The 23739-nt window shown below is 45.8% G+C and overlaps 3 protein-coding genes across 6 annotated transcripts in view; 1 reads left to right on the top strand and 2 right to left on the bottom strand.

The window, feature by feature from the left end:
- LOC137421004 (thrombospondin-3) overlaps positions 1 to 844 on the bottom strand; it is a 189174-nt gene extending 188330 nt beyond the window's left edge. For all 3 annotated transcript variants that reach the window (XR_010983240.2, XM_068106622.2, XM_068106624.2), the window contains exon 1: positions 721 to 844. Coding sequence is in view for 2 of the 3 variants with exons in the window: in XM_068106622.2 (XP_067962723.1) it covers positions 721 to 805 (85 nt within the window). In the remaining variant the exon portion in view is untranslated. The remainder of the gene's footprint in view (positions 1 to 720) is intronic.
- A 3494-nt stretch (positions 845 to 4338) lies between these two features.
- The window catches only part of ADPGK (ADP dependent glucokinase), a 49704-nt gene continuing 30303 nt past the window's right edge, over positions 4339 to 23739 (bottom strand). The window contains exons 4-8 of one of the 2 annotated variants that reach the window (XR_013622417.1): positions 21512 to 21632; positions 19628 to 19827; positions 7786 to 7884; positions 5554 to 7659; positions 4339 to 5514 (exon numbers count right to left, since the gene is read on the bottom strand). Coding sequence is in view for 1 of the 2 variants with exons in the window: in XM_068106625.2 (XP_067962726.1) it covers positions 7099 to 7659; positions 7786 to 7884; positions 19628 to 19827; positions 21512 to 21632 (981 nt within the window). In the remaining variant the exon portion in view is untranslated. Of the gene's footprint in view, positions 7660 to 7785; positions 7885 to 19627; positions 19828 to 21511; positions 21633 to 23739 lie in introns of both variants that reach the window. The other variant, XM_068106625.2, reaches the window with a different exon arrangement.
- LOC144890985 (uncharacterized) overlaps positions 10683 to 23739 on the top strand; it is a 532245-nt gene continuing 519188 nt past the window's right edge. Inside the window, exons 1-2 of the mRNA XM_078772879.1 lie at positions 10683 to 13929; positions 15342 to 15563. Coding sequence (XP_078629005.1) covers positions 10683 to 13929; positions 15342 to 15346 — 3252 coding nt within the window. The 3' untranslated portion in view covers positions 15347 to 15563. The remainder of the gene's footprint in view (positions 13930 to 15341; positions 15564 to 23739) is intronic.

Raw genomic sequence — 23739 nt, 5'->3', positions numbered from 1 at the left:
TGGTTGTGGCTGAGTGGTGATTGTGGGGGAGTGGTCAGTGGTGGTTGTGAGGGAGTGGTCAGTGGTGGTTGTGGGTGAATAGTGGTTGTGGGGGAGTGGTCAGTGGTGGTTGCGGGTGAGTAGTGGTTGTGGGGGAGTGGTCAGTGGTGATTGTGGATGAGTGGTGATTGTGGGTGAGTGGTGATTGTGGGTGAGTGGTGATTGTGGGTGAGTGGTGCTTGTGGGTGCGTGGTGGTTGTGAAGGAGATGTGGTTGTAGTGAGGGCGACAAACCTTAAGTCGGCTGTCTCATCTGCCCTTCTACAAACATGAATTAAATATAAATTCTTTCGAATACCAGTGTTGTCTCTACCTTTGGATTAGTGTTCGCAACGTGGTTAAACATTCGTTGTAGATTTCTGAAAATCCATGGATGAAGTTTGACGTTTTAAAACGAAACAGATGCGACATAAACACCGATTTTCGATATAAACACTTTTGATTTGAACAAACGTCACGAAGTTTCAATAAATCTAATATCAAAGTTTCATGAAAATGTGGATAGCTGCGTTTCCCATTTATAACCACAAGATAAATTACGCTTAAAAAACCGTTATCAACCAAAAGCCGAACGGTGGGTTACATATTTCATTCTTAGCCCATGGATTCACACCCAATGGTCGCACGGTCTCCGCAGTCTCCCTCGAGGGTGCTGCAACGCACATACCGATCGGGACCTCACCTTGCATTTCGCGGGAGGACGAGCTGGGAAATATAAATACCGCCAGAGTAACACCTAGGAAAGCGAGTCCTGGCATACGGGCCATGGCGAGTGGATGTGGTTCGATTATTCCGGAGGGCGAGGACCGAGAAGGTCCCGGCAAGACGGGGCGTGGCCCTCTTAGGCAGTAGGCGGGGCTAAATGTATGGGCGGAACCTTCGTGCTCATTAAAGTCCCGCGAAGTGGATCTGGATTCGGACCTGAACCAAAATCCAATTGGCTTGTTCTTGTCACCTGACCAACTCATCCACCAAGTTTTGTTACACAATCCTTCCATAACTTTTTGAGATATATAGTTTGAGATATACTGTACAAACAAACAGACAGGGGTGAAAATACAACCTCCATTCACCTTTGGTGGCGGAGGTAATAAAGATGCGCGAGCCAGTTCCAAGCAGCTCTGCAAACCCAAGCCATGACACCACCTCCACCATGCTTCACATACAGTGCCTTCAGAAAGTATTCACACCCCTTGACTTTTATCACATTTTGTTATGGAACAACCTGAATTTAAAATTGATTAAAGTGAGATTTGTTGGTCACTGATCTACACAAAATAGCCCATAATGTTAAAATGGAATTTTTCTTTTAAAATTTTTACAAAATAATTTATGACATACTAAGAAGACCCAGAGCTGTAATCGTCCAACTCAGGGAGTTGAATACTTTTGTTAATTATTTATTTTGTATGTCTGTATCAACTTTGCACATCTGGATTTGGGGTTTCTCCCATTCTTCCTTGGAGATTTGCTCAAGCTCTGTCAAGTTGGATGGGGAGCGTCGGTCAACAGAAATCTTCAGGTCCTTCCACAGATTCTCAATGGGAGTCAAATCTGGGCTTTGGCTGGGCCACTCAAGGACTTTTATATTGTTGTTCTGAAGCCATTCCAGTGTTGCTTTGGCTGTTTGCTTGGGGTCATTGTCCTGGTGGAACATAAATCTTCACCGCAGTCTAAGGTATTTTGCGCTCTGAAGCAGGTTCTCCTCAAGGATGTCTTCCTGGCGGTTGTTGTCCTTCTGGCAGGTTCTCCCATCTCAGCCAAGGAACTCCGTAGTTCTGTCAGTGGTCATTGGGTTCTTGGTCACCTCTGAGCAAGGTCCTTCTTGCCCGGTTCCTCAGTTGGTTTTGTTGCTCAGAGGATTGTTGGTGACGTCACTGGTTTGTTTTAGGGGGTTTTCTTCACAACTCTGATGATTTTTCTGTCATCAACTGCATTTGTTTTCCTTGGCTGACCAGGCCACTGTCTATTGCTAAGTACACTAGTGGTTTCTTGCTTTATCAAGACATTCCAAATTGTTCTATTTGCTATGCCCAATGTTTTGTTTTTGTATGCAAAGTCGAGGCTTGTGTAAGAGCTAACACATAAAACACAAAAACATAAACAGACACGTAAAACATATAATAAAGGGAGCGGGAGACAAGAGAGGGAGAGAGGGAAGCACACAAGTACAACAACAGTAGAGAACAGGGACATCAGTAGATCTGTGGAAGGGAGAGGACGGGTGGGGAGGGTGGCGGGTACACGGTATAAAACAAATGGATAATGCTAGGACTTTCAGGAAAGTCGTCTGAATTTGAAAAAGGTGGATTTGGGGTGAATTAACAGGGGTAGAAAAGACCAAAGGTTTTGGATGGGGGAAGATAAGAGATGGTGGTGAACAGCTGTTTTAAACACCTGGAGGGAGGAGTGGGATTGAAGAGAGTGAGGGAGTTTGTTCCAGAGGTGGGAGAAAAGGGGAATGAAAGAGTGAAGGTGAGCAGAGAGTCTTGATTTCGGCAGTTTCACCTGAAGATTTTTGTGCGATTGTTCTAATTGAATTATTTTGTCCTTTCAGCTTCCAAATTGCTTGCTTTTCTTCGATAGACAGTTGTCTCGTCTTCATGTTGGTTCATACCTACGGACTCCAAAGGCAAAAGCAAAGGCTAAAACCAAGACTAGACATTCACAACTCTTATGTGTGAATGATCAATGTAACAAGAAACACCTGTCAGTCATTTGTTCCAATACGTATGCTTACCTAAAATTGAGGGGGAGGGGGAGGGGGAGGGGGAGCTGACTGTACAAAGAGCTATTGTTCTACAATGGTAAAACATAATATGCATAGAAATACACCTTCTCTTTCATTCCTCAGCAACCTTCCACAGGGAGGGGAACATAGGGGAGTGGAAGACAGGGGATGGTGAATAGGGAGGGACAGGGGAGAAGGGGAGATGGGGAGGGAAAGATGAGGGGAGAAGGGAGGGAGGGGGAGAGAAGAGGAGAGAAGTTGAGGGGAGAAGAGGGAGGGGGAGAGAAGAGGAGAGGGGTGACGGGTGAGGGGAGAAGGGAGGGAGGGGAGAAGGGAGGGAGGGGAAGAGAAGAGGAGAGGGGTGAGGGGAGAAGAGAAGGAGAGGAGGGTAGGGAAGGCGAAGGAGTGGGAGGGGAGGATGAGGAGGAGTGGGTGGGGAGGAAGAGCAGGAGTGGGAGGTGAGGGAGAGGAGTGGGAGGGGAGAGAGGAGGGGTATGGGTAGAGAAAGGAAGGGGTATGGGTAGAGAAAGGAAGGGGTATGGGTAGAGAAAGGAAGGGGTATATGAGGAGAAAGGGAGGAGTACGAGTGGAGAAAGGGAGGATGGAGAGCAGGAGGGGTGTTGTGGAGACAGGGAGAGTTGGGGTGGAGAGAGGGAGGGGTGAGGTGGAGAGGGAGAGTTGGGGTGGAGAGAGGGAGGGGTGTGGTGGAGAGCGAGAGTTGGGGTGGAGAGCGAGAGTTGGGGTGGAGAGAGGGAGGGGTGTGGTGGAGAGGGAGAGTTGGGGTGGAGAGGGAGAGTTGGGGTGGAGAGCCAGAGTTGGGGTGGAGAGAGGGAGGGGTGTGGTGGAGAGGGAGAGTTGGGTTGGAGAGCGAGAGTTGGGGTGGAGAGAGGGAGGGGTGTGGTGGAGAGGGAGAGTTGGGGTGGAGAGCGAGAGTTGGGGTGGAGAGAGGGAGGGGTGTGGTGGAGAGGGAGAGTTGGGGTGGAGAGAGGGAGGGGTGTGGTGGAGAGGGAGAGTTGGGGTGGAGAGAGGGAGGGGTGTGGTGGAGAGGGAGAGTTGGGGTGGAGAGGGAGGGGTGTGGTGGACAGGGAGAGTTGGGGTGGAGAGAGGGAGGAGTGTGGTGGAGAGGGAGAGTTGGGGTGGAGAGAGGGAGAGTTGGGGTGAAGAGGGGTGGGGATGGGGGAGGAATGGGCAGGGGGAGGAACGGGAAGAGGGAGGAATGGACATAGGGAGGAGGGAGGAAGAATGAGGGGTGGCGAAGTATGAGGATGGGGGGGGGGGGGGGGAGGAGGAAGCTGATTTTTAACCAGACAAAGAAAAATATATGACTGCTTTTATTTATACATAATGAATGAATAATTCTGATGGATTTTGATATTGAACTTAAAACTTCATAGGGGAGCAACAGTAAATGGGCTTTTAATCTCTCGCCAACTTAAACCCTTGAAGTTAATCGTATTGATGAGATCCACGGGCCTATGACCTGTAAGTGCACTTTCATATAGTATTTTAAAATTGTATTCTTAAAGGGGTTTGAAGGCAATATTCGAAACGAAAGAAAGTGACCATGAGTGTGTGGCTTGCATTTTATTGAGATGGCATTTCTGCCCCATGATACACATTAACACAACTCCATTTCTGTATAAAAATGTGGAGTATTAAGCAGACAAATTTCCTATTGTCTACGCTACTCATTTGTGACCCGCCAAACTTCCAACCTATACATAGCTCCGTGCACCTTTTTAAATCCCGAGGCGTCTTCAGGAAAGTCGCACGATGCCAAGTGTGACGTGCATGAGTCGTGGGAAAAACGTCACGGTGGGTGGGGTGGAGACACGTGACACCTCTTGGACAGGGCGTTTGGTGCCACACCTACCCCTTCCCAACCACCCTGAGGTAAGCAAGAATTGACTGCGAAAAAACAGGTGACGATTCGAAATAACCTACCAAAACCACGTAAAAATAGTCACAAAAAAATAAATAGAAAACAATAGCAAAAGGTTATTCAGGTAACAAAACCAATGGGAATAATCAAGTGAGAAATAAAACTGTGTGCAACAAAGTTAGAACTGAGAGCACGTTGCTCGGATTCAAACCGTGTGACGCAAAGGTCCCGGCTATCGCAACTCTTCAATTCAATTGTCCGATCCACTGGGATTTAACGAATCAGTCCGATCCACTGGGATTTAACCAATCAGTTTGATCCACTGGGATTTAACCAGTCATCAGTCCGATCCACTGGGATTTAACAAATCAGTTTGATCCACTGGGATTTAACCAATCAGTTTGATCCACTGGGATTTAACCAGTCATCAGTCCGATCCACTGGGATTTAACCAGTCATCAGTCCGATCCACTGGGATTTAACCAGTCATCAGTCCGATCCACTGGGATTTAACCAGTCATCAGTCCGATCCACTGGGATTTAACAAATCAGTTTGATCCACTGGGATTTAACCAATCAGTTTGATCCACTGGGATTTAACCAGTCATCAGTCCGATCCACTGGGATTTAACAAATCAGTTTGATCCACTGGGATTTAACCAATCAGTCTGATCAACTGGGATTTAACCAGTCATCAGTCCAAATCCTTTGGATGCAATTTGTCCTGACTGTCAAATCCACTGACCATCTCAGCGTCCGACCTCCGAAAACCGTAATGCCACCCTGCCAGGCTCAACGCCACCCTGCCAGGCTCAACGTCACCCTGCCAGGCTCAACGCCACCCTGCCAGGCTCAACGCCACCCTGCCAGGCTCAACGCCACCCTGCCAGGCTCAACGTCACCCTGCCAGGCTCAACGTCACTTTAACGTCAAGTCTACCCCCAATAGTCCAGCTAACTATTAATCAAAAAAGTAACCTTGGTCTCATACAGTCCCGATCCATAACATTATGGGTAATTTAACTGCTTCGACTCTAAAAAAGGTTTTACCTTCTTATTGGCATGCTTCAAAGTGCTGTATGGAATTCTAACTTGCTCAGGTGAATGAGTGGTGAATGAATGAGTGAAAAAACGACATTCTTTATATCTGTAACATCCTGCAACCTCAATCTATGCTGAAGTCGATTTCACCTTTTTTTCATCGTCACAAATAACGTTCATTCCAGCTATTGGTAACCTAACGTGCAGTGTCTTGAGGGTCCCATGCTGCTACGATCGTAGGTGAAACAGCAGTTCAGCAGCAGAAACTCAAATGGTACAAGTTTCTAAATAAACCTTGAAAGCAACTATCCTAAGATGGATTCATTAACTCGCAGTGATTGTTTTTTTTGTATAACGGGTTTCGTTACGAAGTCGAGCGATACCACTCCAATAAAAACCTAGTTATTTATATAACAATGTATGGTTTACATTTGTAACAAAGCGACAACAGTCTTCCTTGAGGGACTGCACACACCCCATAAATCAATAATAAAATCCACAAGTGGCAGTGTTTGTCCTTCACTGGGCATTTATGGAGCCGAAAACTATTTCAGGAGACGCTCAGGTTTGCAAAGTTAAGTTTCTCGCCAAATATTCAGATGGAGTGTTTTCCTGCCGAAGCCTGGGTAGGTCCTGCTTCGTGTTCTCATCTGAACCGATTTCTCAATCCCAGAATACTACATGTATTGGTCCATTGTCCAGCCACTAATGTCCTTCTGAGTCATGTTAAAGTAGACGCGTCTATTAACGTCTTTGTTTAGCATGTGATGTACAAGCTCCAATACAAACCTATGATCAATGTAAACTAACTCCACTACGAACCAATGTACAAAAAAAATTTAAAAAGGAAAAAAAAAAAGAATGCATCTCCCCCCCAAAAAAGGCTTCCGCCATCTCGTGACCCCCCCCCCCCTACAATTGCCAAATATATGAGAAAGTGGAAGGATCAAAGGAAAAAACATTATTTTTGCAAACAAATCTGGAATGCTATCAAATATGTATAAAAGTTGAAATTTTACAACTCCGCCTTTTCCCACCCGTCAATTATGATGACAGTTCCCACGACCTCTCGGGATGTATTCGACTCTAGCTTTGCCTGCCCACTCTCTATTTGGTCCTCTCTTGCGAATCCTATTCTTGGTCTGTACGTGTCCCCCGTGCCAACTGGTTATCCAGTTGTCGGTACGTTAACATGCCACTTTCGGTCCCTGAATGCACTTAAAAACCACGATTAATATTATTTCAAAAACGTATTGGGATTAAGAGCTTCTTCAATGATCTAAGGGATTGTGTCTCGAGTATAATTATGAGCATGCCCGAAACCGACCAATTAGGCCGATTGCACACAATGTGCTCCCTGGTGGCATGGGAAGGCTACACTCAAATGGATACTGCATTGCCTCAGGTTTAGTATTGCTGCTGTTGGGAGTAGAGCAGGCCCTCGGCTGAGATGGCATCGCCCAGTCCGACCGTGCGACCCGGCTCTCTGCACACCAGCACGGGGCTAAAGTAAAATATAACCGCGCCTCGCTGCCACACACTGACAGGTGACCGGGGATCGATCGTCAGAACGCGCTCCTGTAGATCCAGGTCGAGGCGTGATGGAACGAACGAACGTGGTGCAAGAAGCTCTAGCCTGCCCGTGGCTTGGCTAGGTAGAGCATCGCACGCCTGCGTGGCTGCTGCTCTGGCACCGGCTACCACTGCGGCCGCCCCGTTAGCCCAGCGACCTTCTACGGTTGCCAGAACATGGTAGGCTAGTGTATGGAAATGAATGCGGGTTAAGGCCCTGGATTTGTCACCCACAAATCCATAGGTCTCAAGCAGCCAATAGACAATGTCACAAGCGATGCCCACATCTGGAATACCAGACCAGGAAAGGAGCTCTGGGAAGGGCCCACCAGCTGCAAGGTTGGCAAACAGAAGTTCCTGCTCATTCAAGCCCAATGAAGCCACGACTGGGAGGACCTGTGGGTACAGAAGAGTATAAAGGACTCATGAGCCGCATTCCCAAAGCAAGACAATATGTACAGATAAAATCACGACCAACTTGTCTTCAAACAACCATCAAGCAAACTATAGACTCAAATTCACCTGGTACAAGATGGCTTCCATGAACCCATCCTGAGTCATGCTGGCCAATTCGACATGAATCGGAACTTTGGCAGGAATGGTGTTCAACTGCTGGACAACCTGGAAATTAATCATTGCAAATGATCACAACCTTTGTTGCTGTTCTTGCATTTTTTTTCATTTATGCATCCATGAGCTTACATTGAAGTGCAACATTTCATGAACATCAAAACAAAACCAACTAGAACGGCACTCGGTAGAGAGCAAACCTCCGCCAGGCTGAACAGTTTACGTTTTGTATACCACTGATAGGCCGGATCTGGATTCGGACCTGAACCAAAATCGAATCAGCTTGTTTTCGTCGTCTAACCAACTCATGCACCTAGTTTTGTCATAATCCGTCCATAACGTTTTGGAATATTATGCTCTGTATCGTTTTTGGCCCGATCACTCAATGGTGAAAAATCACATTATACGAGTAATTTGAAAACTCTCGTATCTGGATCCGTATTCGGATATTCACCAAAATCAAATAGATTCGTCCTTACTATACACACAACCTGTCCACCAAGTTTCGTCCGAATCTGTCTATAATGTTTTGAGATATCGTGCGATACAGGCATCCCTCGTTATACGCCTGCGTTACGTTCCAGTAAACAGAACTGTGTAGCGATTAGCTGTATAGCAAACAGGTGCACCTATGGAAAATAAGGGGATGCGTTCTCGGGGTGGAGGGAAGGGCGGCTATCACCCAACATGATGTTTTTTGCACATTCATTGCAAAAAAAAAGAAGACCCAAAGTAAATGAAACGCAGAAAGTACAGCTTGCACAAATACAAAATTGTATATATGGTTATAGCAGGGTCTGGTGGGTCTGACGTCGAGTCTGATCCTCAATCCAGGTTGCTAACAGCCTCTCCACGTTTTCCATGATGGGGTCCCATGTGTGAATAATCCTCTTTATGCTGGTAGATGACATTTTCTGCAGCTTTCTTGATTCCCGTCTTCTTTTTAGCGATCGTTGTGACGGTAGAGTGCAATAGGCCTAGTGCGTCGGGGATCTTGGTCGGCCCTTCACCGTTCTTGTACCGCCTGATGACCTCCAACTTGATATGGAAGGTCACAGCTTTACGTACTTTCTTGGCACGCAGAGTTGCAGTCGGTGATCGAGGTGGACGTTTGGCAGGCATCTTGATGCGATTATCAATACGTGCTGTTTTTCCAGAGGTTCAGACATAGTGACATATCAGGAAGTAGCCCAAAAGAATGTCTGTCATTCACGTGATCATACGTGGCGAGGGGGATGTATTTTGAGAGGTTTACATGATGGAGAGATGCTTTGAGTTTTGCAACAAATGGTGTTCAATTATGCAACTGTGTTTAATTCTGTGGCTTTCAAGTGTTTTTGATCATTCATGTGGCAGTGACGCTTTTGTAATACACAACAGCAGATGTATTTAGTTATGCATTAGGACCACAGGTGAACTTTTAAATTGCCCAGCAGAAGTGGATTTTAATTCCCAAATAGGCGTTCCAGCGAGACCTTAAAGCATTTTTCTGCTATTTTACGAAATATGATATCAATTAGAGAGAGCCTTTAGAGTTAAAAATGTAAAGCGGACAGCCTTATAGCGAGGGATGCCTGTTTAATCGGTTTTAGCCCGATCATTCAATGGTAAAGAATTACTTAAATTCTCTGATCTGGATCCGGAATCGAATCTTCACCAAAATTGAATCAATTCTTCTGAATTGCACACCCAACCTAACCACCAAGTTTCGTCAAAATCAGTCCATAACCTTTTGATACATCCTGTTCACAAACAGACAAACACACATACAGGACAGCCAGACAACAAACAACAACAGGCATTTTAAGGCCATTTTCCCTGCGAGAGCGGGGGTTAGCCAGACAGGGACAGGACAGACAGACAGGGGTGAAAACATAACCTCGATCCACCTTTGGTGGCAGAGGTTACTATTCAATACAGGACCATCTGTTTACTACTTGCCAATAAATGGAAGTGATTAAATCACCCTTGACCTCTTTTCCCCATGCATGAGCCTTCCCTTTATTCCCCTCACTCCTATATTCTGTCTTCTTACAAGCACCTTTCCCTTCTCTCCCCTTCCACACCATTTTTCTTTCCATCTCTCCATCTTTGCCTTCCTTTTCTTAACTTATATTCTCTCAATTCACCCTCAGTCCTCCATACATTCGTGAAGGACTCCTTGAGACCTTCAACGTTGACCAACTAACGCTGGCAGATGGGACGCCCAGTTTAACATCCATCAGAGGGCCGGCAAACACATTGAACGATCACCCCGCCTGTGAAACACTGGACTGACAGTTTATAGCTAGGTCGGAATTCAAACCCAGACAAGACAGAGGCGAGTGTGCGTACCTCTTGGCCATCTTATCAGCCCCGGCAAGTACAATAAACAAAATGTGTTTTGGTCAAATGTTTTTAATGCCTCAAACTTGATCATAAAAAAATCATAATCTTGCATTTTTAGTGGGGGGGCCAATGTAGCAGATTGAAATGCCCGGTGAAATTGCTTGTTAATTTTTGGACACTGGTTGGGCTGTCTTTAGGGATGATATAAGTTCTAGAAAAAATATGTCTCCAATTGTTTCAAGTTCTTTATGGCGGCCATTTTGGATTTTCAAAATGGCGGATGTCGAAAACGTAAAATTCCATTATCTTGGCTTCTAAATGACCTAGAGTTTCGATTCTGGTGTCCAGTTGTACATTTTTGGGGATAGAGAATTGAATGAAACCTTCTTTAATAACCTACAAGGGATAAAAATAGGTTTTTATGGCACAGCCGAACCAGTGTCCAAAATCTAACTTAATGCACATCTATCTTAATTGTTATTTGTTATTTGTATGTTCCAGATTCGTGACCCTGAGCTATGATGGAGCCAAAAAGCAAGAAAACCAAGAAAGAAACTGATTTCACACTTTGCATTCAGTGCCAGGATCCCCAAGGTGCACTAGTGACTGAGCCAGCACTGGGCTCATATGCAAAGTTTCTCCAGTTCATCCAGGAGAGGGCACGATATGGTGATGCCGACTTCAAACAGATCAGCGAACGATTAAGCTGTTTCACTGCCACTGACTTGAGGAACAATAAAGCAAAGTGGCACCGGGCATGTTATGGATCTACATGCAACACTGCTCACCTGGAGCGTGCTAGAGTTCGCCACCAGAAAGCCTGCGAACATGGCGACACCCAGCATCTTCATAAGAGGTGTGGACGTCCTTCTTCTGCACCTGCCGCTGCAAGTACCTCAGGTTCTACGCAAGACGAGACTCTTCGCTTCACACGTTCATCATCAACTCCATTCAACAGAGACCTTTGTTTCTTCTGTCAAGAGGTCACTAAGGAAAGTGTACATGTTGTATGCACGTTCAACGCAGGTAAACAGCTGAAGAAAGCTGTTGAAGAAGGCAGCAACCACAAGTGGAAAGTTCAGCTGAGTGCTGCCATCAGTGCACATGATGCTCATGCGATCGACGTCAAGTATCATCTCCCATGCTGGGTGCAGAATGTCCAACGTGCTCCCAAGAGTGGGACATCAAGTGATGACAAAGAACACATACTGCAAGAAACTAATGTTATCAAAATAGCCGCAGACATTGAGTTTGTCAGCCTTGTTCGCTCTCTACTCCAAGCTGGTGAAATTCTCAACATGTCTGACCTGAAGTCGGTTTACTCCAGGATTCTTGACAATAATGGTGTGCACAATGTCCCATCACCTACTACCCAAGGCATGAAGGAGAAAATCAACTCTCACATTGATGACGTTCACTTCATGAAACCAAAACGTCGAAACGAGTCAGACTGTGTATTCTCCACTGCCGTGCGTGATGCAGCTGTCGAAGATGCAATGACGAAGACAAATGAAAAAAACATCGAACAACTGTTTGAGAGTGCCTCTGTTCTCCGCAGTGCCATTGCTTGTCAGAACAAGCACCCATGGCAATTTGAAGGAGAAATGAACACTGATGATGCTGAAAAGCATGTACCCAAAGTACTCTATGCTTTCCTCCGCTGGCTACTGGAAGGACCAGCCACGAGCATTGAGCCAGAGACTATGCGCTCAGCCACTATTCATCGAGATGTTATAACCATCAGTCAGAACATCATGTACGGCTACAAGTCAAAACGCCAAGTCACGTACAAGCCCAAAGAGCCAGATGCACCATTCCGCCATCGCTTAGAATGGCCACAGCAGCTTGCCGTTGCCATTGTAGTCCATCAGTCCACCAGAAACAAGAAGCTTCTGGATTTCCTGCATGGGTTCGGTCTGTCTGTTGATTATAGTCGGATCTTGCGGTTGGAGACACAGCTGGCCAACTCAGTCATAGAGTCTACGACAGAACAGGGTGTATACTTTCCAAGAACCATGCGCATAGGGACGTTTGTCTTCTTTGCAGTGGACAACAGTGACTTCAATGAAGACACACCTGATGGGAAGCGGACACTCCATGCTACAGCCTGGGCACTCTACCAACGACGGGAACATGCACCCTCCACAGATGAACATAGAACACTGACACTACATGACCGAAAGGCCAGACACCGCTCACTCAAGGTTCTGACTGCTCCAGACTTTGTTCCTTGCCAAGCACCAAACAAACAATCTGCCACAGGTACCACGTATAGCTTCAAGACACGGTCAAACCCAGATGTCACCAAGCCGTACTCTGCGACGGACACAGTGTGGCTACTTTCACGCACAATCATGCGAACAGCTGAAGCTGAGGACGTACAAGACGACATCATCCCACCAGATGACCAGCTGCAAGCTGCAGAACCCCAGCATGCTGACCCTGTTGGGTCACTCGTCCACGATCCAAAACAACCACCTGGCAGTAGGATCAAGCATCACGATATCCCAACTTGGACAGCCTACAACTCACTGCTCTCCTCTTCGAAGCCTCTGACAGAGGTCAACGCCCTGCCATTGGTAGCAGCACCAGCCCATGAATGGCAAACACTGATAACAGTCTTGAAACAGACACAGCAAATCAACTGCATGGTCATGGGTCCCGATAGGAAGACAGTGATCACCTTAGACATGGCCCTGTATGAGCGAGCCAAACAGCTGGAGATGACCAGAGATGACTGCAAAGGCAAGTGGGTACTGCGACTAGGGGAGATGCACACTGTGATGGCTGCACTGAGGGCTGCTGGGAATGCCATAGAGGACAGTGGTCTTGACGAGGCTTGGTCTGAGGCTGATATCTATGGCCCAACAACGACCAGACAAATACTGGAAGCCAAGCACATGAAGAGGGCTTTGGAGGCCCACATCACCACTGTCCAAGCCCTCTTCGACCTCTATGTGGACGAATTCTTCCAAGAGCATCCCCATCTGAGGGGCCCATGTACCCAGTCAGCACAACAGGTTGCCCAGAGCTGTCATCTACACAACCGAGAGGAGATGACAAGCGCGCAGAACAACATGCTAGCTGTCCTCGAGTCAAACGAAGTCCTGGAGGCCATGGCAAAGTTTGATGAGAGGAAAGAAGCCAAGAGTCCACTGTTCAAGTTTGTGCGACGCTACATGCGGATGATAATGCTGATATACACATTCATCCGTGCCACCCGTGATGGACAATTTGAGCTTCACCTGTCTTCACTGGATGAGATGTGCATATACTTCTTTGCACATGACAAACAGAAATATGCCAGGCTGACTCCCCGGTACCTTGCAGAGATGAAGGCCCTGAAGATGACAGATCCAGGGATCTACCAAGAGTTCATGGATGGGAACTTCAGTGTCCATAAGAATGAAATCCCCTTCTGTGCTGTAGGTGTGGACCATGCACTGGAGCACATCAACAGGATCATGAAGGTGACAGGGGGTATTGTGGGCATTACCCAGAATGCCAGTGCCCGCGAAAGGTTCTTTCTGACAGCACCAGAGCTGAGTAGGCTTGCTGAAGAAGCCCGTCAGATGGCTGGCTCACAATCAGCTACACGCAAGGAGCACCACGACCTATCAACCACAGTCTGGGCTCGGCAGGAAGACAGCATTCGTCGACTGAAGAATGTGATCAGAGAGTCCATGAATCCCATGACGCATGAGGGTGAAGACCTGACGACTATCATCACCAAGGTGGTGATGCCAGCTGAAGTACAGAAGGATGTCTGCAACCAAGATGAGATTGGTCAGAAAGCGTATAACACGTTTGTTGCAGAGCGCATCAACACAAATGAAATCAACCTTTGGGCCAGAATGGGAAAGGTCAAACTGAAGATGTGGAAGAGTGCCAGGAAAGCTGTGAAGCACAAACTGGCAGACAAGGTTGTAGAGCTGAAAGACGACAGGTCACTGTTTGCGCGCATGCTGATCGTGGCCCGCTCACGACCAGAGATCAACTTGAAGGATGCCATAGGTCAATATGAATTCACCGCGCTTCCACGAACCCTCTTTGCAATGGCTGGGACACTACTACCATGCACAGACAAAAGCAAGCTCATGGGCATCCTAGAAGATCTACCCAAGAAGTCAACTGGCACTGGTCAGCAGCCAGACGACGACAATCCTGAACATACTCCACCCCCTCCCAAGAAGGTGACTGTCATAGACGGCATGGCATTAGTGCAAGCAATGGGTAAGCCACAATGGGTCAAAACATGTGCCCAGTGGGCTGGCCATTTCAATGCAACACTGGACTGCAAGACCAACGGGTATGATGAAGTCCACCTCGTGTTTGACCGATATGATCTGCCAAATTCACTGAAAGAGGCCACACGGGAGAGGCGCCAAGGTGGCAAGCCGCCCACTGCTTACCACGTTCAAGACAGCACCCCGATTGGGAAACTGACAGCAAAACAGTTCCTGTCGCACACCAACACCAAAGATGAGCTAACTGTCTATCTGGCAAAGAAAGCTCTGTGTCACTTTGAGGGGACTACCAAGGTCTTCATCGTCACTTCAAGGCAGGATGTCTTCTCCAACTGCATGGATGTACAGCATCTCCGTAGCTCCCAGGAGGAGGCTGATACGAGGATCTTTCTTCACAGTCTAGATGCCGTCCGAAGAGGTGCAACACAGCTGTACATTCAGTCACCTGATACTGATGTATTCATCCTAGCACTCCACCGGTACCATGAACTATGCAAAGACACATACTTCATCACGGGTGTGGGGAACAAGAAGAGGCAAATCTCACTGGAACCAATAGTACATGAACTTGGTGTCAGGAAGGCTGCAGCCCTACCAGGATTCCATGCATTCACGGGAGCAGACCAGACTGGTCGGTTTGCCGGCAAGGGAAAGCTCACATGTTGGCAAGCCCTCAATAGGTGCTCTGTTGAGGTGGTATCTGCGTTTCATGACCTTGGGGCCTCTGAGGAGATGAGAGCTGACACAGAAAGTGACATTGAGGCATTTGTATGCCAGCTGTATGAGCCTCGTACTACAGTTGTGGATGTGGGCAAGCTGAGGTGGAGACTGTTTACCAAGAAACAGCTAGAGGCACAGAAGCTGCCACCAACACGGGGAGCTTTACATGAAGCCATTGCTCGTGCACATTTCCAGGCCATGGTGTGGCATCAGGCTGATGTACCGGACCCCCAGCTTCCACAACCAACAGAACATGGATGGAGAGCAGAAGGAGATCAGCTGGTGCCCATCACAACCAAGGACCCTCCAGCCCCAGCTGCCATCACACATCTAATCAAATGTAACTGCAAGAAGACCCAATGCATGTCTCACTGCTCATGCAGGTCTCAGCATCTCAACTGTTCTGAGATGTGTATGTGTGGGGCAGATGAAGAGGTGTGTGGTAACACGGGTCAGGAGCGCCCCATGGGAATCGATAACACTGATGATGAGGAGGATGGAGATCCTTCAATGTAACAATGAACACTGCCAACTAAAAATATTGCACAAAGACATTATAAGTGTACATTTGAACACTAAAGTCCAGCCTTTATGTGATTTAGAAGTGAAAATGATGGAAAAAAATATATATATGTGTTGGCATAAGTGCGTGAAAATCCAAGATGGCTGCCATAAGAACCCTTTTGTTCATATGTAGGTGTATAAATGTGTGTTTATTGGATTAAGTATCCGCAAATATGTACATTTGGACACCAAAATTAACACTCTAGGTCATTTAGAAGCCAAGATAATGACAATTTCGGTTTTCAACAAACGCCATTTTGATAATCCAAAATGGCCGCTATAAAGAACTTGAAAAAAATGGAGACATATTTTTTCTACAACTTCTATCATCCCTAAAGACAACCCAACCAGTGTCCACAAATTAACATTTGAATTCAACGGGAAAACATTGGCCCCCCCACTATTTACACAAAGGAAGGCATAAGTGTGCTAACTTGCCTCGAGCTCTTAAATTGCTGTCAAACAAGAACACTGTGTGCAATTTCATTAAAGTACCCTTGACGGTACGCAATTCTGTTCTCTTCACCCTCTCTTTTGCTCAAGGTCATCTGCCATCTGCTTGGAAATCAGCCAACATCACCGCTTTGCACAAAAAAGGTGCAAAAACAGATCCCAGCAACTACAGACCAATCAGCCTTCTCCCAATTATCATCAAAGTCATGGAATCCATCATTGCTTCAGATATTAAATCTTTCCTCTTCTCCAATGGCTTGATCTCTGATCATCAATTTGGTTTCAGACCTGGTCACTCTACTCTGGACATGCTGCTTCTGCTTTCTCAACAATGGATGGAGGTCCTCAACGCCAAACAGGAAATTAGAGCCGTCTCCCTTGACATTTCACGTGCCTTCGATACGGTCTGGCACCCTGCTCTGCTCACCAAACTCTCCTCCTTTGGTATCCATGGAAATCTCCACGCATGGCTGGCGGACTTCCTCTCTGGTCGTAGTCAACGTGTGGCCCTGAATGGGTTTCTCTCATCTCCTCTTCCTGTTCAGGCTGGAGTTCCCCAAGGTAGTGTTCTGGGCCCTGTGCTTTTTCTGGTCTTCATCAATGATCTCTCTGACTCTCTTGAAAATCCTCTCTATCTCTTTGCTGACGACTCTACTCTCTGTCGCTCCATTCCTCATCCCTCAGATCGGCAGTCTGCAGCCTCCTCACTCTCTGCAGACCTGGACAAAATCACAGACTGGTCAAACAAGTGGAACATGTCTTTCAATCCTGACAAATCTCACACTCTTACAATGTCTCTCCGAAAGGACCGACTGGACAACCCTCCCATCTACTTTCTCAACAATCCTCTCCAAGAAGTTCTGTCGCTCAAGCTTTTGGGTCTCACTATCTGCCATGATCTTTCTTGGGAAAACCACATTTCCAAGCTGGCCTCCAAAGCCAGTCGCCGACTGGGCATCCTCCGTCGTGCGAAGTCCTTCCTTGGCACACCTGAGCTCCTCACCACATACAAGGCTTTCATCCGCAGCTCAATGGAATACTGTTCCCCCCTCTGGGCTGGTGCTCCTGCCTCACACCTTGCTCGGCTTCACGCTGTTGAGGCCAAAGCTTTCAGAATCATTGGAATCTCCTGCGATGTAGCCAACACCGAGGGCCTTTCACTCACTCACCGCAGGCAGGTTGGTGGTCTTTCTGTCTTCTACCGACTCCTCTCCGGCCTTGCTCCCCCAGCTCTCTCTGGGCTCTGTCCCCCAAATATTCCTAAAGGTCGCACAAGATCTGCCTGCAACCCTCTTATGGTTAAACTGCCAAAGTCTAGGCTTTCTGCTCACCTTCACTCTTTCATTCCCCTTTTCTCCCGCCTCTGGAACAAACTCCCCCACTCCCTTCAATCCCACTCCTCCCTCCAGGTCTTTAAAACAGCTGTTCACCACCATCTCTTATCTTCCCCCATCGAAAACCTTGATCTTTTCTACCCCCGGTAATTCACCCCAGAGTCCTTGCAGTGTTCATATGTTTTATTCCTCTCCCACCTCCCCCCAAGTCCTCCCGATGTCCCTGCTCTCAAATGTTGTGTTTGTGTCCTTCCCCCTCTTCCCCCTCTCTTTTGTGTCCTTCCCCCTCTCTCCCCATCTTGTCTGCCGCTCCCCTTGTTTTTTGTGTTTTGTGTGTCGGTTTGTCTTTTTGTGTGATTAATGTTAGCTCTTTCACGAGCCTCGATCTTGTATACAAAAAAAAAAAAAAAAAAAAAAAAAGTACTTGGTGGACATTGGAGATCTCGCGAGATCTTGTAGGGGAAGTCACGGTTTTTCGAAGCTGTCCTGACCTTCACGCACGCTCGAAGTTAAGTAATTGTTCACAATTGTATTTTTGTCGAAACTGTATTTATCTTACGTGTGTACCTATAGTGCGTCCCTTGGAAGATTATCGGTGTTCATCTTTCATACCTGTATAGAGTGGTCGAGTATTTCGTGCCGCGAAATATTGCGGCCTTGCTGTTGTTCTTTAAGCTTCCTACCTGGAGGCTTTGTTTTCTCTCAGCGGTCGATTGTGGTCCTGCTACTCTAGTTCTCTCAGTTTTTTTCCCAGTCTTTTCACCACATACTTCCTTGTTTAAAATCTTAACAAAAAAAAAAAAAAAAACTTCCTTCTTTGTTCTTTTGGTTCATTCGTTCTTCGACCACGTGTTTCACCCCCATTTCACGCCATTCCCCAGATCTGTTTTGCCAGATCGATGTCCCCTACTCTGAAATGTTGTGTTTGTGTCCTTCCCCATCTCTCCCCATTTGTCTACCGCTCCCCTTATTTTGTGTTTTATGTGTCGGTTTGACTTTTTGTGTGATTAATGTTAGCTCTTTCACGAGCCTCGATCTTGTATACAAAAAAAAATAAAAAGAAAAAGTCGCTAATGAGGCCTATGAAGCTGGACTAATAGGGCCGACTAGAACAGGCATTAAGGTGGCCGTCCCACCTTCTAGCCTTCACTTGTGAACTTAAAGATCTCGTGGTAAGTTTCCAAAATAATTGGCCATTGTGATGCAGGTACTATGGGAAAATTACACCTCAGGATTAGCAGCATCGCTGCACCCCAGGAATTATGCAACCAGCAGCCAAGTGCAGTAACCCTACAATAGCTAGAGCCTGCAGTAATGGAGCCTGTGGCTCATGCTCAAAGACACCTGTTGCAAAAAATGGTGAAAATAACACGGTAAAATTGTTGCCACAACTGAGGTCTTTGCATCTGTAGAAAGAATCGGAGCACAACTTCACCGATTGAGCACGACAAATTGTGCTCGTAATCCGATGGTTTTATGGGGAGATTTTTTTGTTTAATGTGAAATTATACTTTTACCATGGTGAAGATTCATGAACAAAAGCAAATATTGTTGTTACCTTTTTATTTGCCAGGTAAGATAATAATAATAATAATAAGCAACATCATTTTGTATGCAGCTTGTGGCTCTGATGTGTGTGCCGCTGATGCAGTGCCCCTGTAGGTTAGGGCAGGAATTTGTTCATGGTGCCAGTGATAGTTCACCCACTTTTCGTGAAGGACACCGTGGGATCTTTAACGTCAACCAACTAATGCCAGCAGACAGGTCCCCCCCGTTTAACGTCCATCCGAGGGACAGCACACACATTGATGAATCATCTTGCATGTGAAACACCGGGGTGACAGTTTATAGCTGTGTCAGCATTTGAACCCAGGCTAGACAGCTTTTACGTGATTGTGCATACCTCTAGGCCATCGTACCTCTAAAGGACGCCTAGTTTAATGTCCAACTGAGGGACCTCTCCACCCTCTCCCAAAGAACATGAAAGCAATATAAAAAAAGTCATATATATATATATATATATGATAGTATTGAGGTGAGAGTACGAACTCTTACAGAATTTTTTTTAAGCTACAGCTAAGTCAATACACCTTGGCCACAGATTTCAGGAGATAAATATTACATCGATGCCAAGTGAAAAATAATTACCTCCTCTAATCGGCTCTCCCACAAGGCATCTCCTCCCAAGCCCTCCATCATGTGAAAGCCGGAAAGCACCACAAGGTCAGGCTTAAAAGAATCGAGACTCGTCACGAACACCTCCAGTGTACTCATAGCGGAGTTTGCAGCATCATGGGAGAAAATGAAGCGTGAGGCATGGGGAGTTTCAAATTTTCCCCACTTTTCTCCTGCATCACACCATGATCAATGTGGATTGTCACAAGCAAGGAAGAAATCTGCTTAACCAGAAGCAAAGCACAGGTTATTGCATCAATAACTAGAACGGCACTTAGTAAAGCATATACCTCTGCCAGTTGAACACTTTACGTTTTGTATCCAACTGAAAGGCCGGATCTGGATCTGAACCTGAACCAAAATCTAATCGGCTTAATCTCGTCACCCAATCAAATCATCCACCTCGTTTTGTCATACCTCGTCTATAACTTTTCTGGCATAATGTCATGCATAATGACATATGTCATGCTATATAGTATATATCCTTTTCTTGGCCCCATCTCCTAATGGTGAAGAATCACATAAATTCTCGTATCTGGATCCGGATTTGAATCTTCACCAAAATCGAACCATTTCGTCTTTGTCACACAACCAAACTGTCCACCAAGTTTCGTCCGAATCTGTCCATGACTTTTTGAGATATTCTGCTCACAGACAGACAGACAGACGGACAGGGGTGAAAACATAACATCCGTCCATCTTCTGGGAAGTGGAGAAGGGGAATGACAGGTAATGTGCATGGCTCTGTGATGGGTGGGTTGAGCGGCACTTTCAGGTGGACCGTGGTGATACATCGACCAAGACGGCAGCCCTAGAAAATGAAGGTGGGAGAAAAGTGAGTGGAGTGCGATACTATGTGACTCGTGCATGGTCCGGACTCTAGGGCAAGCTGTACAGTGGGTCCGAGCGTGAAGGGGCCTTCATAAAACGGGGTACAGGGAAACGATGGACATCTTGTGTTGACAAAAAGAAGAAAAACAAGTACAGGTACATTCAAAGTACACCACTCCCATGCCAAATAAATAAATAAACTCCAGCACGGAACATGGAGACAATCAGCATTGGGAGGGAGAGGTTTACAATAATTGATTGATTAATTGCGTAATTAAAATCAATAAATAATAATCAGAAAATAATTTCTTGATCAATTGGCTAATAGCATACCTCAACCACCAGTGTTTCATCCGAAGCTGTAACTTTTTGAAAATTAATTAAACAATTCATTACTTGAAAAAAAAAAAATTGATTAATCAATAAATCGAAAATATCCTTTATAGCCACATCACTTAGTCACTGTCGTGTCTGAATATCAGCTTCCTAGCTCAAAATATGCCTGAGATATTGCCCAGATGAGAAAGAAAATAAATAAGTACTTAATAAATCGATAACAATTGATTAATTAATCAATGAATTGATTAATCATAAAACAAAAAATAGAATTTTTGCCAAAGCACATGCTCACTATTGTGCCAAACTTTCAGTTTCCTAGCTCAAAGGATGGCTGAGATATTGCCCGGACAAACAAACAAGAAAGCAAGAAAGAAACCGGAGTGAAAACTGAGTACCCCCTTTCAGTGCGCGTCATCGTCGGGCCCCCTTCAGTGCCCGACAATGACGTCATGCAGCCTCTGTAGATGGCATAGGATAGGAGCGGTGTACAATATCTCAAGCAAAGAGTCACAGGCCTCCTATAGGGGAAACTGTCTGTGCAGCCACTCCAAGCAGCAGGAAAGTGCACTGAAAAAAAAAAATGACTGCACCTTCTGAAGCAAGGAAAAACATCACTTTGCGAAGAGACACGATTATGCACCAAAGCAAGAACATATTCAAATATGACATTAGTACGAAGCCCCATACCACTGCAGTATTCGAGGATGATGTGGAACTCATCTTGCTGGACGTGAGAATCTGCTGGAACCTCGATGCGGCTGTCAAGCAGTTGCCGTAGCTTGGGACCCACTGGCCCAGAAAGCATGACCTGAATTAGAAAATAAATCTTAGATGCGGAATTTTTAGACGTCACATTTCCGTTCCACTAGGTTCAAAATAATCTTATACTCTCTCTTGCCAGCTGAGCTTACTTTCAACAAACTTCGGAAATGTCATAATAATGGCTGAAGCCAATGCAATATCCCAACAACCTCCAGGTTAGGGGACAGACAAGAAAAAGGTCTCTTGGATTTGTCGATAAGATAATGACATAGATTAAGATATGTGATAATGGAATGTCGGAATGATACAAAAAGCATTCGCTTAGCAGCTCGGCCGCTTTATCGCTGGTACAGGAAAGGTATGGGATGGGGTTGTGGGTGGGGGGAGAAGGAAAGAGGGGGTGTCAAAAATTTCAATTGTTTTTGCACACATCGTAAAACTAAGCCTGATTTGAATATATTTTATGCTATGAATATCAAATGCCTAGCACCAAAAAAAAGGACTTAATTTAAATTGTTTCATAGAGCTTGTCCGTGAGAAGGATAAGAATATTATATTGATGTCACGGACAATATCGTCCTCATCAAGGCCAGGCCTTAAATAAAAGAGCTGCATTGGTGGAAAAGTTAAGAGAGAGAGAGAGAGAGAATAGTCTAAGAGTTTTTGAGGAAGTAAAAAGAGAAAAAAAAATCTGCTTTCTGAAAAGGGGAAGGTCATAAGTGTTTGGAAATACATGGGAATGTAAAGAGTTCCATAGTTTGCAGTGGAGGGGAAGAAACAAATTTCATAACGGCCCACCCGTGAGTTGCCAATGGCCACACAGAAATGACCAAAATTATCGATTATAAGTGGAAGATGAGAGGTTGTCACATTTCTTTTGGATTAAGGAATGCTTCGCCTCATGAATAACATGCTTGCAATGATTTCTAGCAGATATGAAAGCTGAACGTGAGTCAGAGGAAGAAGAGTTTTCCATGTCCGATATGCTGCATCCCTTGCACAAATGGCCACAGAGCAGGAATTATTGAACTAACAGTTGGTGGGACCGCCAGACTTGAAAGAGAAGGAGATAAAAGCCTCTATTCCTGCAACAATAACTTGCATGATACGTTCAGCAGAGATAGGGTCATCGCCTGGGGAGGGGCAGTTGTCTTTCCAAGAAGAAATCAGAAAAAGAAGTTTCATAAACCAGACCAATCATGGAGCGCCCATGATCCAACATCGAAAAATACAAAATCGGAAAATGTAAGACCGAGCTATCATGCGACCATCGGGTATAAGGGCTGTGTCCAGTTTCAGAGCAATTGGTTGGTAAATCAGGGGCAAATAGGGACCCAAAGTTTCAGGGGGTACCCTCCCCACCTACGGTACCCTCCCCACCTATCCCTCTCTGAGGAGCCCCACGAACCGAATTAAACCAAAAAATTAAAACGAAAAATCTAAGACTTAGTGATCCTGTGGACCATCAAGTAGAAGGACATCAGTTTCAGAGCAATCGGTTGGTAATTAAGGGACGAGTATGAATCCGAAGTTTCAGGGGGTAACACCCCTTGGGAGCACCCATGATCAAAAATCAGAAAATCGAAGAATGAGCGATTGTGCGGGCTACTGTCTTGTATTCTTGTGTCAAGTTTCAGAACAAACAGCCGGGTGTTAAGGGAGGAGCAGCAAAAATAGCAAAAAGTTAACGGTCGATCAACAGACATCTGGAGATCACAACCCATTTTATAAGTTCATCTCTTCGAAAATCAAGATGAAATGACCTAAAAATGACGAATGATTATTTTTTTTATAGAAGGACTTCATATTATCTGGGTGCCCCAATAGATATCCACAGCATGGGAGGAGGACTTCATCGAAGGAAAAGAAGTGGTGAATCAAAATATACCTCGTCAGGATAATTGATAATTTACATGTGCTTAAACTCTGAGTGATATGAGCCAGCTTTGTCAATTTGCCTTAACCAAACACGTGCGGAACTAGCAGCGAGTACCCTACGTTTAAGGACAGTCATGTTGTTGTCAACAGCAATCAAGAGGTAGGTGCAACAGTAAAGGTGGTTTCACCTTGGTTTGAATCCAGACTAGGCTACAAACTGTCATCCGGATGTGTCTCAGGCAGGGCGAGGCATCAATGTGTCCCATCTGCCGACA

The sequence above is a fragment of the Myxine glutinosa genome, chromosome 2 (assembly GCF_964187855.1).
Source record: "Myxine glutinosa chromosome 2, kmMyxGlut1.1, whole genome shotgun sequence".
Lineage (NCBI taxonomy): Eukaryota > Metazoa > Chordata > Myxini > Myxiniformes > Myxinidae > Myxine > Myxine glutinosa.
The sequence above is the reverse complement of the archived record's forward strand: the minus strand, read 5'-3'. Positions and strand labels throughout refer to the sequence as shown.